At 42.5% G+C, this 13,289-nt stretch overlaps 1 protein-coding gene across 1 annotated transcript; it reads left to right on the top strand.

Moving 5' to 3' along the window:
- The first annotated feature begins 286 nt into the window (after positions 1-286).
- On the top strand, positions 287-12,836 carry dhx35 (DEAH-box helicase 35). The gene is made up of 21 exons (XM_033627974.2): positions 287-358; positions 748-875; positions 973-1,065; positions 1,442-1,519; positions 1,662-1,766; positions 1,847-1,908; positions 3,601-3,670; positions 3,796-3,855; positions 4,329-4,441; positions 4,520-4,616; positions 4,734-4,892; positions 6,566-6,776; positions 6,978-7,102; positions 8,152-8,206; positions 8,353-8,543; positions 8,642-8,719; positions 8,864-8,993; positions 9,120-9,201; positions 9,333-9,404; positions 10,876-10,987; positions 11,116-12,836. The coding sequence occupies exons 1-21, from the start codon at positions 319-321 to the stop codon at positions 11,152-11,154; spliced, it is 2,100 nt and encodes a 699-aa protein (XP_033483865.1). The 5' UTR covers positions 287-318; the 3' UTR covers positions 11,155-12,836.
- The last annotated feature ends 453 nt before the right edge of the window (positions 12,837-13,289 follow it).

The following is a 13,289-nucleotide window of genomic DNA, read 5'->3' as shown; positions in this document are numbered from 1 at the left end:
TTTTTTTTCTTACAAAGTAGTGTAAAAAAAAGTAGTAGTTTCATTTTATACGTAGCTGTGAGTTAACCAACCTAGATCCCTCCCTAAGGCAGCTTTGCTATAGTTCAACTTCTTCCAGCTCCAGTGTTCAGTGTATTAATCAGAGAATTGCTGGTGTATGTGGCCCTTGTTGGCCCCTGCTGAAAAACAATGACTATCATCTAACCTAAACTTGCAGCTGCAGCTGTTTTCAAACGCATTGACATCATTCATAAAATGTGAGCTCATGACGCCATCTACGCGGAAGGAAAAAAAATAACATGTGACGTAAAAGCCAAGATGGCGGCTCCCCTCTCCACGATGAAATTCTGGAAGCCGGGTAAGTACGGAAGAAAAAAATGAATAAATTAGGCATTTTGTGTTTGTCTGTCGGGTTCGTATTTATCACCGTACAGTTGCCGGTACAGTTGAGTCGGTCTCGGTTTGGTTTTATCCGCGTTCACGGCAGCTGCGTGATGTCTGCAGGTTCACTTCAGCTCAGCCCGGGTGTCGTTAGCTCTGCGGACTCAATCCGTTCAACCTGCCAAAATAAAACAAGCAGGCTGTGGGGGCACAAAGTGCGACAACTACGTGAATGCACGCGAGCAAAATGGCCATACGTCCTTCATTTTCAGTCAGGGCATTGCACTAAACCCTCTCAAATCCTCAGCCTGCTTACATGTTAAATAAAACATCTCATCTTCACCTTCACCATCTGCTCTGCTCCAGGGTCTGAGGCTCCGGGGATCTCAGAGGAGCGGGAGCTCAACACAGAAACCACCGGCTCCCCCATCATCTTCAACCCGCACACAGCCCTCTCCATAGAGAAACAGCGACAGAAACTCCCCGTTTTCAAGGTTTCCCTTCACCTCTCAGCATGGATGTATTAATGCCATAAAGTGAGTTGGATGTGATCTGTAGTGATGATCTTTTTGTGAATTGTGTCCCATTCAGCACAGAAACAACATCTTATACTTGGTGGAGAGCTTCCAGACTGTCATCATAGTTGGTGAGACGGGATGTGGGAAGACAACGCAGATACCTCAGGTTAGTGTGACTAAATTCATGCAATATTTACCTTAAAACAAATCGTGTAAAATGACTGAGAGCTGGTGTAAAAAGGGCAAAATCCAACACTGCTGCAGTGGACTGATACCCTTCATGTGGTCCACAGTGGTTTTCCATGACCTTGCATAACACACAGCAACACACAGCGACCCCCCCCCCCCCCCCCCCCCCCACCTCCCTTCCAAAAAAATAAAAAAAGACAACATGACCTTGTCTTGATGCTTAGTAGCCTCTTTTTTAGCCTCTTTGGACCAGCTAATTTATGCAAAATATGCTGTTCTGCAACATCACTGTCTCTACCTCATGCTCTGTGTTGTTTTTGATCTACCTCCTCCTTTCATCTGACTCCTTTCAGTACCTTCTGGAGGCTGGCTGGGCAACGGAGGGGAAGGTGATTGGAGTGACACAGCCTCGGCGCGTGGCTGCTATCTCTGTAAGACCTCTACTGATGTCCTCCGTCGCGCTTTGTCATTTCCCTGCAAAAAAAAAAAAAAAATGTAGTTCACACTGAAGGACACATGCCATGGACTTCAAAGTCGTTATTTTTGTCTCTCGCTTTTCTTTCCTGCTGATAGGTAGCTAACCGTGTAGCAGAGGAGCGGGGGGCCCTGGTGGGACACGAGGTGGGCTACACCATCCGATTTGATGACTGCTCTGATCCCCACGCCACAAGGATCAAGGTATTCCCCGCCAGGTTTTTGAAGTGTTCATCACCAGCTGGTTCCTTGACAGTTTTTTTAATTGTGCCTGTGTGCTTCAGTTCCTTACAGATGGCATGCTGGTGCGGGAGATGATGGCTGATCCTCTTTTGAAAAAATACAGGTATGTCATTGTATTTGCAATAATAGGCCATTTTTACAGCAAATATCTGACGTCAATGGCTGTTTTCTTCAAGTGTCCCTGTAGGCTGTGACACTTGAGCCAGATGCTGAAATTGAAGCAGATAAATGGAATTCTGCCATCATTCATTTCATTATTTAATATGAGTATTACACCCTGGACAGGTTGCCAGACTATCACAGGGCTGACACATAGAGACAGACAACCATTCACGCTCACATTTACATTCACACCTACGGCCAATTTAGAGTCACCAGTTAACCTGCATGTCTTTGGACTGTGGGAGGAAGCTGGAGTACCCAGAGAAAAACCATGCTGACACGGGTAGAACATGCAAACTCCGCACAGAAAGGCTCCTCCCACTCTGACAATGCTAACCACTGCACCACCATACTATCTCGTATATGCTGTAATGGTACCATTTCGTCTTTTGTGCTCCTTCGCACGGTTGCTTGTAAAGTTTTTAGTCAGTCAGTGGTCACTTTGGCAGAAACCACCCAGCATGGACCCCTGAAATCACAGCCTCCAAGATATCCTGATCGGCCACTTTCATTTTCAGTGTTGGAGGTTTAAGCTCAGAGCCATATTGGGGCTACGAAATGCCTAAAATGTGATATCAGATTGTGTATCATGTATTTTCAAACTACAGATAACTTGTATTTAATTAGTACTTTCATAAATTTGATGAGCAAGTATTTGTAATTAGTAACAAGGTACTTTTTGTATATTTGTGCTGGTGGCTTTGCTGCTGTGACATGTCAAAATGTCCCCTTTGAAAAAGACAAGTTGTTATTGGACATGTAAATTAGGGGTGGGCGATATGGCCTTAAAAATTATATCACAATATTTCAGGGTATTTTTTCCATAACGATATTCTTGACGATATGACAAATTAGTTTTAAAGAATTATTATTGATTTAAAAACATAGAATTGCAACAAAGTAAGTGATGTAGTTTTAAAGTTTGCCTTCAAATATTCAGTAAAAACTAAACAAAAATGATCTCTCATTTCTTTAGTTTGTGAACAACAACAGTAACTCACAGTGAGATTCAGATTCTGTTTACAATATTAATAGTTCAACAAAATAAAATTTACCCTGGGATCTATATACATATAAATCAACAGGTGATTTCCTTCTTTTAGTAAAACCCTAACTGACTGAGTTGTTTTGTTTCCACCTGGACCTTTATGCTCTGCCATTTCTCCTCTAATCATCACGCTGTAACCTGTGACAGGCTGTCATGCTACGATAACTATTGCCAATCACATGTGTGTAGTTTTTTGTTGAGCCATGTGCGTCACGTAGCTTTATATTACTAAAGGTTTACGACAAAATCACTTGACGACACCGTCTCACTTGTGTGCACGGCAACTCGCTAAAAGAGTCTGAGAAGTCCGGGGCTGTTCATGAAACATTCAGAATGCTACTGAAGCTGCTCCTTGCTATGCTCATTGTTGCCGTGGGTAACAGTATGATGTCAAAATGTCAACAAGTTGAAATATTTCAATTAACACTATGAATTTTCACATCATTTTAAGAATTATACCGGTATTATTGTGAACAGTATAATATGACAAACCCCTAATGTAAATGTGTTTTTTGTGATCAGTACCAGGCTGGATTCACTCTTTGTAACTCCAGTGTTTTTTCATTGTGCTTCTATTATCCTCAGTGTGTTGATGCTAGATGAAGCACATGAGAGAACCCTGTACACAGACATAGCCATTGGCCTGCTAAAGAAGGTAATTTTGGCAGTGAAACAAATCGAAATTCACTATTAAACTTCATACAAAGTTGTGACTTCTTTTCCATTTGAACCCTGACTTCTGCTTCTCTGCTCCCTCGTGTCCTCCTGATTCCTCTGTAGATTCAGAAGAAGCGGCGAGACCTGAGGCTGATTGTGGCCTCTGCCACTCTGGATGCCAAGGTGACTGCATCATTAAGATGAACAGATAGGCTTGATTAGCGAGGAAAGAGAAACAAAGACAGACAGAGGGAAGAGTTGATGTCAGGTCAGATCACATTGTACTGACATCTGCGATACACTGATGAAAGAGAGACACAATCAGGCCACGACTGCGCTCAGCATTAAGCGAGTCAGCTGAAATGCCATATCAGACATCTACTGTACTTTCTGTTCTTTTATCTACACATGCAAATTATTTAGTCATACTGCAGTAGTAAGTTGCATACTTTTTTAAAAATGTCAGATTGAGGGCAGCAAAAGTACGTCATTGCTTTGCTGCAAAGCATTGGGAAAATAACAGCTCTTAAATATAATATTAACTTCCATTATAAATATAAAGTTTACTGTTTTAACTGGCAAATATCACTTCTAGTGATGTATAAATACCTCATTAATGTTCCCTTTACTGACTGCAATGTCACCTTCATCTGAAGAAATTCCATGACTTCTTCAACCTGAACGAGACCAGTGATCCCAACAAGGACACCTGTGGAATTCTGACAGTGGAGGGACGCACCTTTCCAGTGGACGTCTTCTACACTGTCAGGTAGTCAACACACATAATCCAGCTTGAGGTAGAATAAGTTTTGCTTTAGCTCTGATAGTGTTTTTTGTTTGTTCTCAGTCCTGTCCCAGACTACGTGAAGGCCACAGTGGAGACAGTGCTGAAGATCCATGAGACCGAGGATGACGGAGATGTCCTGGCTTTTCTCACCGGGCAGGTTAGCAGCCATATCTTTAATATTACACAACCTTTATTTGAGTAGTAGTATCCTATTTGGTGTAGCGTCGTCAGTCTTTCTTCTTTGTCTTAGTTGTCCTGTGTATTTTTTCCTCAGGAAGAGGTGGAGAAGGTGGTGTCTCTTCTGCAGGATCAAGCCAGGACTCTGTCGCGATACGGCATGAAGAAACACCTGAGAATTTTGCCCATGTACTCCGGTCTTCCTTACGCCGAGCAGATGAAGGTTTTTGAGAGGGTGCCCACCTCTGTTCGCAAAGTAAATACACTGCCTTTGTTTTCATACATTTACAGTAAGAAGAAATCACATGTAATTTTAGAGTCTGTGAAGTTTGCATTTCCACTACTTGGTACATGTTACAAAATCCAAGCAAAAAACATCCTGGTAATCAGATTGAATTATCATTTCATTTTACTACTTTGTTGTTGGTGGTGGTGGTGGTGGTGATTCAAAGGTCTGGAACTGACGAACCCAAGAAATACTAAACATTTAAATTCCCAATAAATGGACAGTTAACCCAAAAATTTTACCTCTCATCTGTAGTGATATTTATCAGTCTAGATTGTTTTGGTGTGAGCTGCCGAGGGTTGGAGATATCAGTTGTAGAGATGTCTTCCTTGTGTCGAATATAATGGGACTCGATGGCACTTGGCTTGTGGTGCTCGTAGCGCCGAACAAATACATTTGAAAAAGCCAACAGCTAGGGCCGTATCCAACTCAAAATTACGTCAGCCGAATCAGATTTGGCTGTTTAATATTTTTAATTATTTGTGACAGCGGCTTTCTTGTAATATAGTAATCAAGCCATGTTAGCCATCCCAGCTAATGCATGCTAACTATGCTGACAACTGCTCAGAAATGTGCAACAACATTTTTTGCAGACACTAAATGCCAAACAAAAACCAGAGGCTATATTGTATTACGTTGTCACAATGCAGAAGACAATATTTTTGTGGAGCCCGAGCACGCAAAGCCTCTCTTCCTCTGGGCATTGTCTACATCTTAGTCAGACTAACCCTGGGTCTGTGTCCACAGCTGCCTGTATCAGACAGCAGCGTGAAAGCTAACCTGTCAACAGCAATATCTCCTTCTAGAAATCATGACCAGATTACTCAGTTTGTGAGCAGTTTCATGAAGGAACTATTTTCTTTACACGGAACTACAACAGGCAACTGTATCATAGCGCAGAAGGAAGTGTATATCTACTGCTAGCTCATCTAGCACCACTGAGCTAGCTAACATTACAGCTCAGCCGGAAAAGGACGCCATTAATGTTTACATCTCATGCTGTTACGATAACAAGCCTCTTGTCCTTGAGTGAATGCACACTTAGTCTGCGCGGTGATACGGTTTATAGTTGTAGTTCAGTAGAAAGAAGATAGTTCCTAAACAAAACTGCTCACAACAAGGTGTGTGGGTTGTCTTGAGTAACTGGGTCATGATTTCTGGAAAGAGACTTCGCTTTTTTTGCGCTTTGAGCACCACAAGCTGAGTGCCATCTAGTTTCATTATATTTGAGAGAAGGCAGACATCTATATGGCTGATATGTCCAACACTCTGCAACTCACACCAAAACAATCTAGATGGATAAACAGCACAGCAGGGAAGAGGAAACATATGTATTTTTCTTTTTGGGGTGAACTGTCCCTTTAACACTGATTATAGTTAAGCTCATGGAACAAGACAGTTAGTGGTCATGGATATGCATTTATCACAGCCCTTATTTGTTGCACCTTTCAAAAAGCCCTTTTATATTTTACATAGGTGTTTCGGGCAATATAGTAAATGGCAGAAATACTAATTAATATTACACAAAATTATATACAGTCATGACTAATAGTTGGCCTCTATTGCAGGTAAATCGATGACGATGTAAGAGACCGGTGAAATAGTGTAGTTTTTGGCTCATCCCTGACTTTTGTTTCTTCCAGGTTGTGGTGGCCACTAACATAGCTGAGACCTCCATCACTATAAATGGAGTTGTATTCGTCATTGACTGTGCATTTGTGAAGCTGCGGGCGTATAACCCTCGCACTGCCATTGAATCGCTGGTGGTTACTCCCATCTCCAAGGCGTCAGCCAGCCAGAGGGCTGGGAGAGCTGGACGAAACCGACCTGGAAAATGCTTTAGACTTTACACAGGTATGTGTGAGTTCACAGGAATAGAAGGATGATACGTGTTGTAGAGTATCGTCTGTGAGAGGAATTGTGCATTGTTAAAATCTGTGGCAAAGTGCTGTCTCTGTATCCACGTCCTCCTCCCTCTGCCCCCTCTGTGCCTGTTTCTCTGTCACTTTATCTTCCCCTCCCTGTGTTTCTTATTGCCTCTGTTCCTTTTATCAGAGGAGGACTTTGAGAAACTGCCTGCCTCCACTGTGCCAGAGATGCAGCGCACCAATTTGGCCCCTGTCATCCTGCAGCTCAAAGCATTAGGCATTGACAACGTGCTGCGGTTCAACTTCCTGTCTGTGAGTTGCCTCTTTGCATCCACAGGGTGGCTGTGATGTGTTCGCCCACTGTGAAAGGAATTGTACTTTACATTTTAATTAGTGAGAAGGGCCTCTGGGAAAAAATGCATGGAAACCATAAAATGAATGCAGTCATTGTGTGTTTGTGTAATGACAAGACTTCCCAAGTACACCAGATTCTCATCTACATCTGATTTTCAGAGTAAATATTGGACTTAGAGGATGGTTTGGACCTTTTAGGGGGGGGGGGGGGGGGGGGGGGGGTGTTGTATGAGGTACATAATCAGTGTGATACCTACAGTAGATGTCAGGTGGCACACCCAGTTTGGAGAAGCAGGCTGGAGTTCGACACAGAAGCAAAGCAATGTACTGCTGTGGATGGGGTCAACAGCAAAATGTAGTTTAGCCACCAAAGAAATCTCAAGTATACGCTATATTTAGAGTAGTTTCACTGCTTTACCTTCACCGTCAGACAGTCGGGGAACTGAAGCCGTCATATAGCTCTCTTTAAAGCCAGACTCCATTGAGAAAAACAGTGATTTAACATTGATGAACACAGGGGGTACTGGTCTACTGCTGCCTCAAACAATTAGTTTGTTTTTGTTATTGTGTGACATTGGCATTTAAAAGGGTAAGGTTGGATTCTCCAAAGTCACACAATAGCACCAACAAACGAATTAATCGAGGCAGCGGTACACCGGCAGCTCTCATGTTCATTTGGCCAAAATGACTGCTTTTGTCAATGGGGTTTGGTGGCTTTGAGACGAGCATAGATGGGGAACTGAAGCTGTTAATGGCTTCTGTGTTGAAATGGAACTTTTTAGGTGGCTAAAAAACATTTTGCTGTGGCCCCCATCCACAGCAGTACATTGCTCTGCTCCTGTGGTGGTACTCCTGCTGCTTCTCTAAACTGGGGGCGCACTGACAAACATCTACTGTCTGTAATACACTGACTATAGAGGAGAACTCCATTCAACCACACCTGAAAAAATCCCAACTATCCCTTTAACATGCATTTAATTTTCATTTTTTGTGAAATACTTTTGCAGCCTCCTCCAGCTCAGACCATGGTTCAGGCCCTGGAGCTGCTCTACGCTCTGGGAGGTAAGAAACAAGGCTGTCAGCAGGGCGGTATTGTAAAAAGGGAACCTGTCCTTCACCTGCAAGACCAGTGTCCAAAATTCTGTCGGCAAGCTAAGGTGTCCTTGCACATGATACAGAATCTTAACCAGCTGTGTGTCTTTTGGCAGGTCTGGACCATTACGGACGTTTGACTGATCCCATGGGTGTGCGGATGGCAGAGTTTCCTCTCAGCCCCATGTTTGCCAAGATGCTCCTGGAGTCAGGAAACTTTGGCTGCTCCAAAGAGATTGTTACCATTGCGGCAATGATGCAGATTCAGAACATATTCGCCGTGCCGCCCAATCAGAAGAAAGCTGCCGTACGTGAAAACCGGCTTTCAAAAAGAGCATGTTGTATATTTGGCAGAAGTGCTTCGTCAGCGCAACAATTATCCCATTTTGCTATCTCACCCTGCAGGCCCGAGAGCACAGGAAATTCGCAGTTGCTGAGGGAGACCACCTCACCATGCTGAATGTGTATGAGGCATTCATTAAGGTATAGCGTGTGTGAATGCATGTACAGTGTAAAGCTCAGTCTGTGACAGTGATCACAACACTTGGGGCTTGCGAGCTCAGCAAAAAGTCAGGGAAAAAGCTGACCCTGATGGAGACTATAAAAACCGTTTTGTCTTTCATGCAGCACCAGAAGAGCTCTCAGTGGTGTCAGGAACACTTCCTCAACTACAAGGGTCTGCTGCGGGCTGTGACTGTACGAGAGCAGCTCCGGCGTCTCATGAACAAGTTTAAGGTGCCGCGCACTTCGAGTGAAGGTTTGTATGTGTCGTGTTAATTTGGGGGAGTTGTAGCAGCTGAGGAGACTGAGTGACATGTTCTGTCGAGGTGGCGACTGTAGCTGCTGTAATGTGACACTTTCATTGCTTCTTTCTTTTGTGCAGGTGACCCTGATGTGATCTTGAAGTGCATTGTATATGGGTTTTTCGCGAATGCAGCCCGCATTCACCATTCTGGTTCTTACCGGTGAGAGTGCTCTCAGCTGTTTATCACTTTTCTATGAGATGTCTAACTTTTACCAGCAATGGATTTTTTTTTTCAATTTTAGTCCTTTGTTGAATCACACCACTCACTCTCTTATTTATTTGCTCTGCCAGGACTTTACGAGACGATCGTGAGCTTCACATTCACCCCAACTCTGTGCTGTTTGGAGAGAAACCTCCTAAATGGTCAGTGAATTTTCCTCTGCAGCAACATAACTGTTCTGGTGTGTTGTCGGGTTGCAACTAAGGATCCCGTTTGTTACCAGTCAATCTGTAGATTATTTTCTTGATTGATGGTTTGGTCTAGGCGGCACGGTGATGCAGTGGTTAGCATTGTCGCCTCATAGCAAGAGGTTTCCGGGTTTGAAGCCAGGGTGGGGGAGCCCTTCTGTGTGGAGTTTGCATGTTTTCTCTGGGTACTCCAGCTTCCTCCCACAGTCCAAAGACATGCAGGTTAATTGGTGACTCTAAATTGCCCCTAGGTGTGAAAGTGAGTGTGAATGGTTGTCTGTCTTTATGTGTCAGCCCTGTGATAGTCAGTGTATGCCGCCTCTCGCCCAATGTTAGCTGGGGTAGGCTCCAGCCTATAAGCGGTAAGGGAAATTGAATGAATGAATGAATTGTTTGGTCTACAATACATTAGAAAACAGTGAGAAAAGCCTGTTACAATATTCTAGAGTCTTAAGTGACTTCATCAAGTGCCTTGTTTTGTCCAACCAACATTTCCATATCCAAAAAATATTAACTTTACTTTAATAAGACCAAGGAAAGCATCAAATCCTCACGTATGAGAACCTGGAAATCTAATTTCTTTGGGGTTTTAGTTTGAAAAATGTTAATTGATTATCAAAATAGTTGTCGAATAATTTTCTGTTGACTGAAGAAATTGATCGATTGATCTTTTCATCTGTTCCTGCACATTTATGGTGTGCAGAAAATTTGTATACATTAGTAACGTTTATGTTTCATGCTCCATTTGTTGTATGTCAATTACTCACCTGGTGTCACCTTGAATTTGCAAAGAAAGCTACTTTGTTCCTCGCATGCGTTCGGTAAAGGAAGAATGCAAAAATTGAGAAACAGCAGCAAAACTATATCAGAACACCCATTGATAAACTCTCACACTACTCGTGCAGTATAATCCAACTCTTATTTATTCAGTTGTGTGTGTGCACTACTTCCGGCGGGGAACTGAACTCAAAGTGAAACTTGTCTATGCTGTCTTTAAAGCCAGACTTCATTGACATAAACTATAATTTAACCTCGCTGTGAACACATTAGCTGCTTGGTGCACTTCTGCCTCGATCTTTTAGTTTGTTTTTGCTGTTGTGAGTCTTTGGTGCTTTCCATGGCATCTGGCTTTGAAGGGAGCACGGCTAAGTTTTGCTCTCAGTTTAGTTCCCCGTTGGAAAGGGCTGCCTGTTTGGGCAATACTGAGCATACAACTGGAGAAATGAGGCTTTGTGATTCTAGTTTTGCTGCTCTTAAATGCGGTCGACTTCAGTTCTTCAGTCACTGGAAGCTTGCGAGATTAAAAAGTTCTCTTCAAAAATTCAACATGACACGTGGAGAGTATTTAATGTACAAATGGTCATTTTGGGTGGTGAAGTATTCCTTTAAAAGTGTTTCCAAAGAGTCTTTCGTGTCTCATTCCCAGGGTTGTTTTCAATGAAGTGGTTCAGACATCAAAATACTACATGCGCGATGTGACTGCTGTTGAGTCGTCCTGGTTGGTCGAGTTGGCCCCTCACTTTTACAAGCAGGCCAAGGTAGGTCAAACGCTTGTTACGTTTGTGAATGTAACTCGTGAACGTTCTGAAAAGATCTCCGTGGCTGGAGACTCAGTAATATTGTCGTGATTTAACATGATCTGTTTCCCGTCTCTTTTCTCTTTCAGCATGGTTCACTGGCCAGCAAGAGGTCCCGGGTCCTTTAAATCTTACCATCCTTTCATCACGTTAGGACAGGAAGACTCCTCGAACTAAAGGGAGAAGCCCCGTCTCAGATACCTCTGTGCTCCTCTCCATTTCATTGTATATAAAGATGTAATATATATTTATTGTCCATGTCCACCTGCACAACCCCTCACCACTATGTGGCCAAGCTGGAATAGGATTGAGTGGATACATTTTTTAATGTTGACTTCATATGAAAGGTTATGCCTGGCCTTTGCGCAGTGATGTTTATATGTGATCAGCGAGAGTAAACGCTGATGAATGAGAAAATGAGACCAGGATGTGTCTGACTGGTTTCCATTCAAGTGTGTTCACGTAGTTCACTTCATTCATACTTGTACATAGTCAGAGCAGGCTCAGGTCCAGGGAACGTGTACCACCGGCTGTCCACACCTGGTTCTTGGCTTCATTATTTTTTTAATTGCTGTATTTTCCTGCTGCATGATAAATAGTGGAAGACAATGGTATGTGAGGATGATTCCCTTTGAGAGACTCACGGGTTAGTTTTTTGGGTTAGTGCCTTTATGTTTTTAACTGGTTTATTTTAACTCCAATTTATTTTTGATTTCGTAACTTTCCGTACCTTCATACAGAATGTATTGGTATATATATATTTATTCAGATATTTGCCGCAGGAGGAAACACATTTATCTTTTCCATTTAATAACGATACTGTGAAAAGGCCGCTTTACTTTTTTGATCCTCGTTTTCCACTCCGTATCGCCACTTAACTCCAGTCTAGTGCCGACACAGTGGCCTTGTCACCACTCTGTGCCAATTCTTTCTTTATCAGCCTATTTTTTAGCATTTCATTTATTTTCTTTCAGATGGAATGTGTAAATACACCCAAGCATTGTAAATGAAAAGCTGTGAAATCAAAACTAAAAATGAAGTGCCATTTGGTCCTGTGATGACATTAAGTGCATTGAGACACGCGTCCAGAGCCTCAAAGACACAGTAGCATTTATCCGATTTCAGCCGTCTCTTTGGTGATCATGATTGCCTTCCTTCCTACGGTTCATCTCAGTTTTGACAAACCTTATTGTACTTTTTGTCCCATTACTGTCACCATCATGGACCAGGTGTTCAGTAAAAGGGACGATTATTTGTGATTTCCATTCCACGTTGACTGCACGTGTTCTACATTTCCCGCTTTTGTTCTTGTTCTTATATTTCTGTTTTTCTTCAGAGGTATTTGGCCCTGAAAGCCTCAGTGAGCAGTATATTAAAGGTCTGTCATTTGCTTTCAAACCACCAAGGTCACTGTCACCAAATTTTCACTTCTGCCTGCATGGTTTTTTCGTAGATCTTGTTCTTGAGGTTACTACTGTAGGTAGATTCAGTGAAGCTGTAATCAAACCACAGAACAACACGCCATACCGTAGTTAGGTAAGCCAACTCAAATTAAATGGATATACAAATGAAGTACCTCTGCATGTTAAACGGTACTCTGATGTAGACTATACACTTAAGGTCACCTCGTAGATTTTATTGCAAATGAAACCATTTGCCTATTGACTTGTTTATCCTCGTTTGTGCTGATACGGAGTATGTACGCAGCCAAAGCAGTAATCTGTAGACGTGTAATTGCTCACCTCTGAGATAAAAACTGTCACCTGCCATTTCTTCCTCACATCCTCAAATAAAGCCTTATTGTCATGCACTGAGTGTTGATTTATTCCCCCCACTGGAAAACTGTTGTACTTTTTATGCAATGTACAACTTTGCCAGGAGGTGTCACTGTTGCACTACAAACTGTGCTTACTGTGACTGATTCAGAGGATCATCACTATGTGAGAGGGCATCTATAAGCGTCTGTATGCGTTAGTTCTCCTTGTGGGGAGTGTGTAATTTCAAAATAGTTGTTTTGACTCATGGTTATTAGCCAGTAATCAATTTAGAGATGCATTATTGTGAATATATAGACTCACAGCGAATATTAAAGAATGTGAGAACATGTAGACAGCAGAGTTGGTCAGCTGGTCAAAATCCACTTTTTTTCCCCTTCGTATTTGTAATGTGTGATGTGCTGTTGCATGCATCTTTTGTTTGGGACCATGCAACACAGTGAAAAAATACTCTGTAACTGGTAAAAGTCCTGCACTGAAAATGTTAC

The sequence above is a fragment of the Epinephelus lanceolatus genome, chromosome 8 (assembly GCF_041903045.1).
Source record: "Epinephelus lanceolatus isolate andai-2023 chromosome 8, ASM4190304v1, whole genome shotgun sequence".
In the NCBI taxonomy this organism is placed as follows: Eukaryota; Metazoa; Chordata; class Actinopteri; order Perciformes; family Serranidae; genus Epinephelus; species Epinephelus lanceolatus.
The sequence above is the reverse complement of the archived record's forward strand: the minus strand, read 5'-3'. Positions and strand labels throughout refer to the sequence as shown.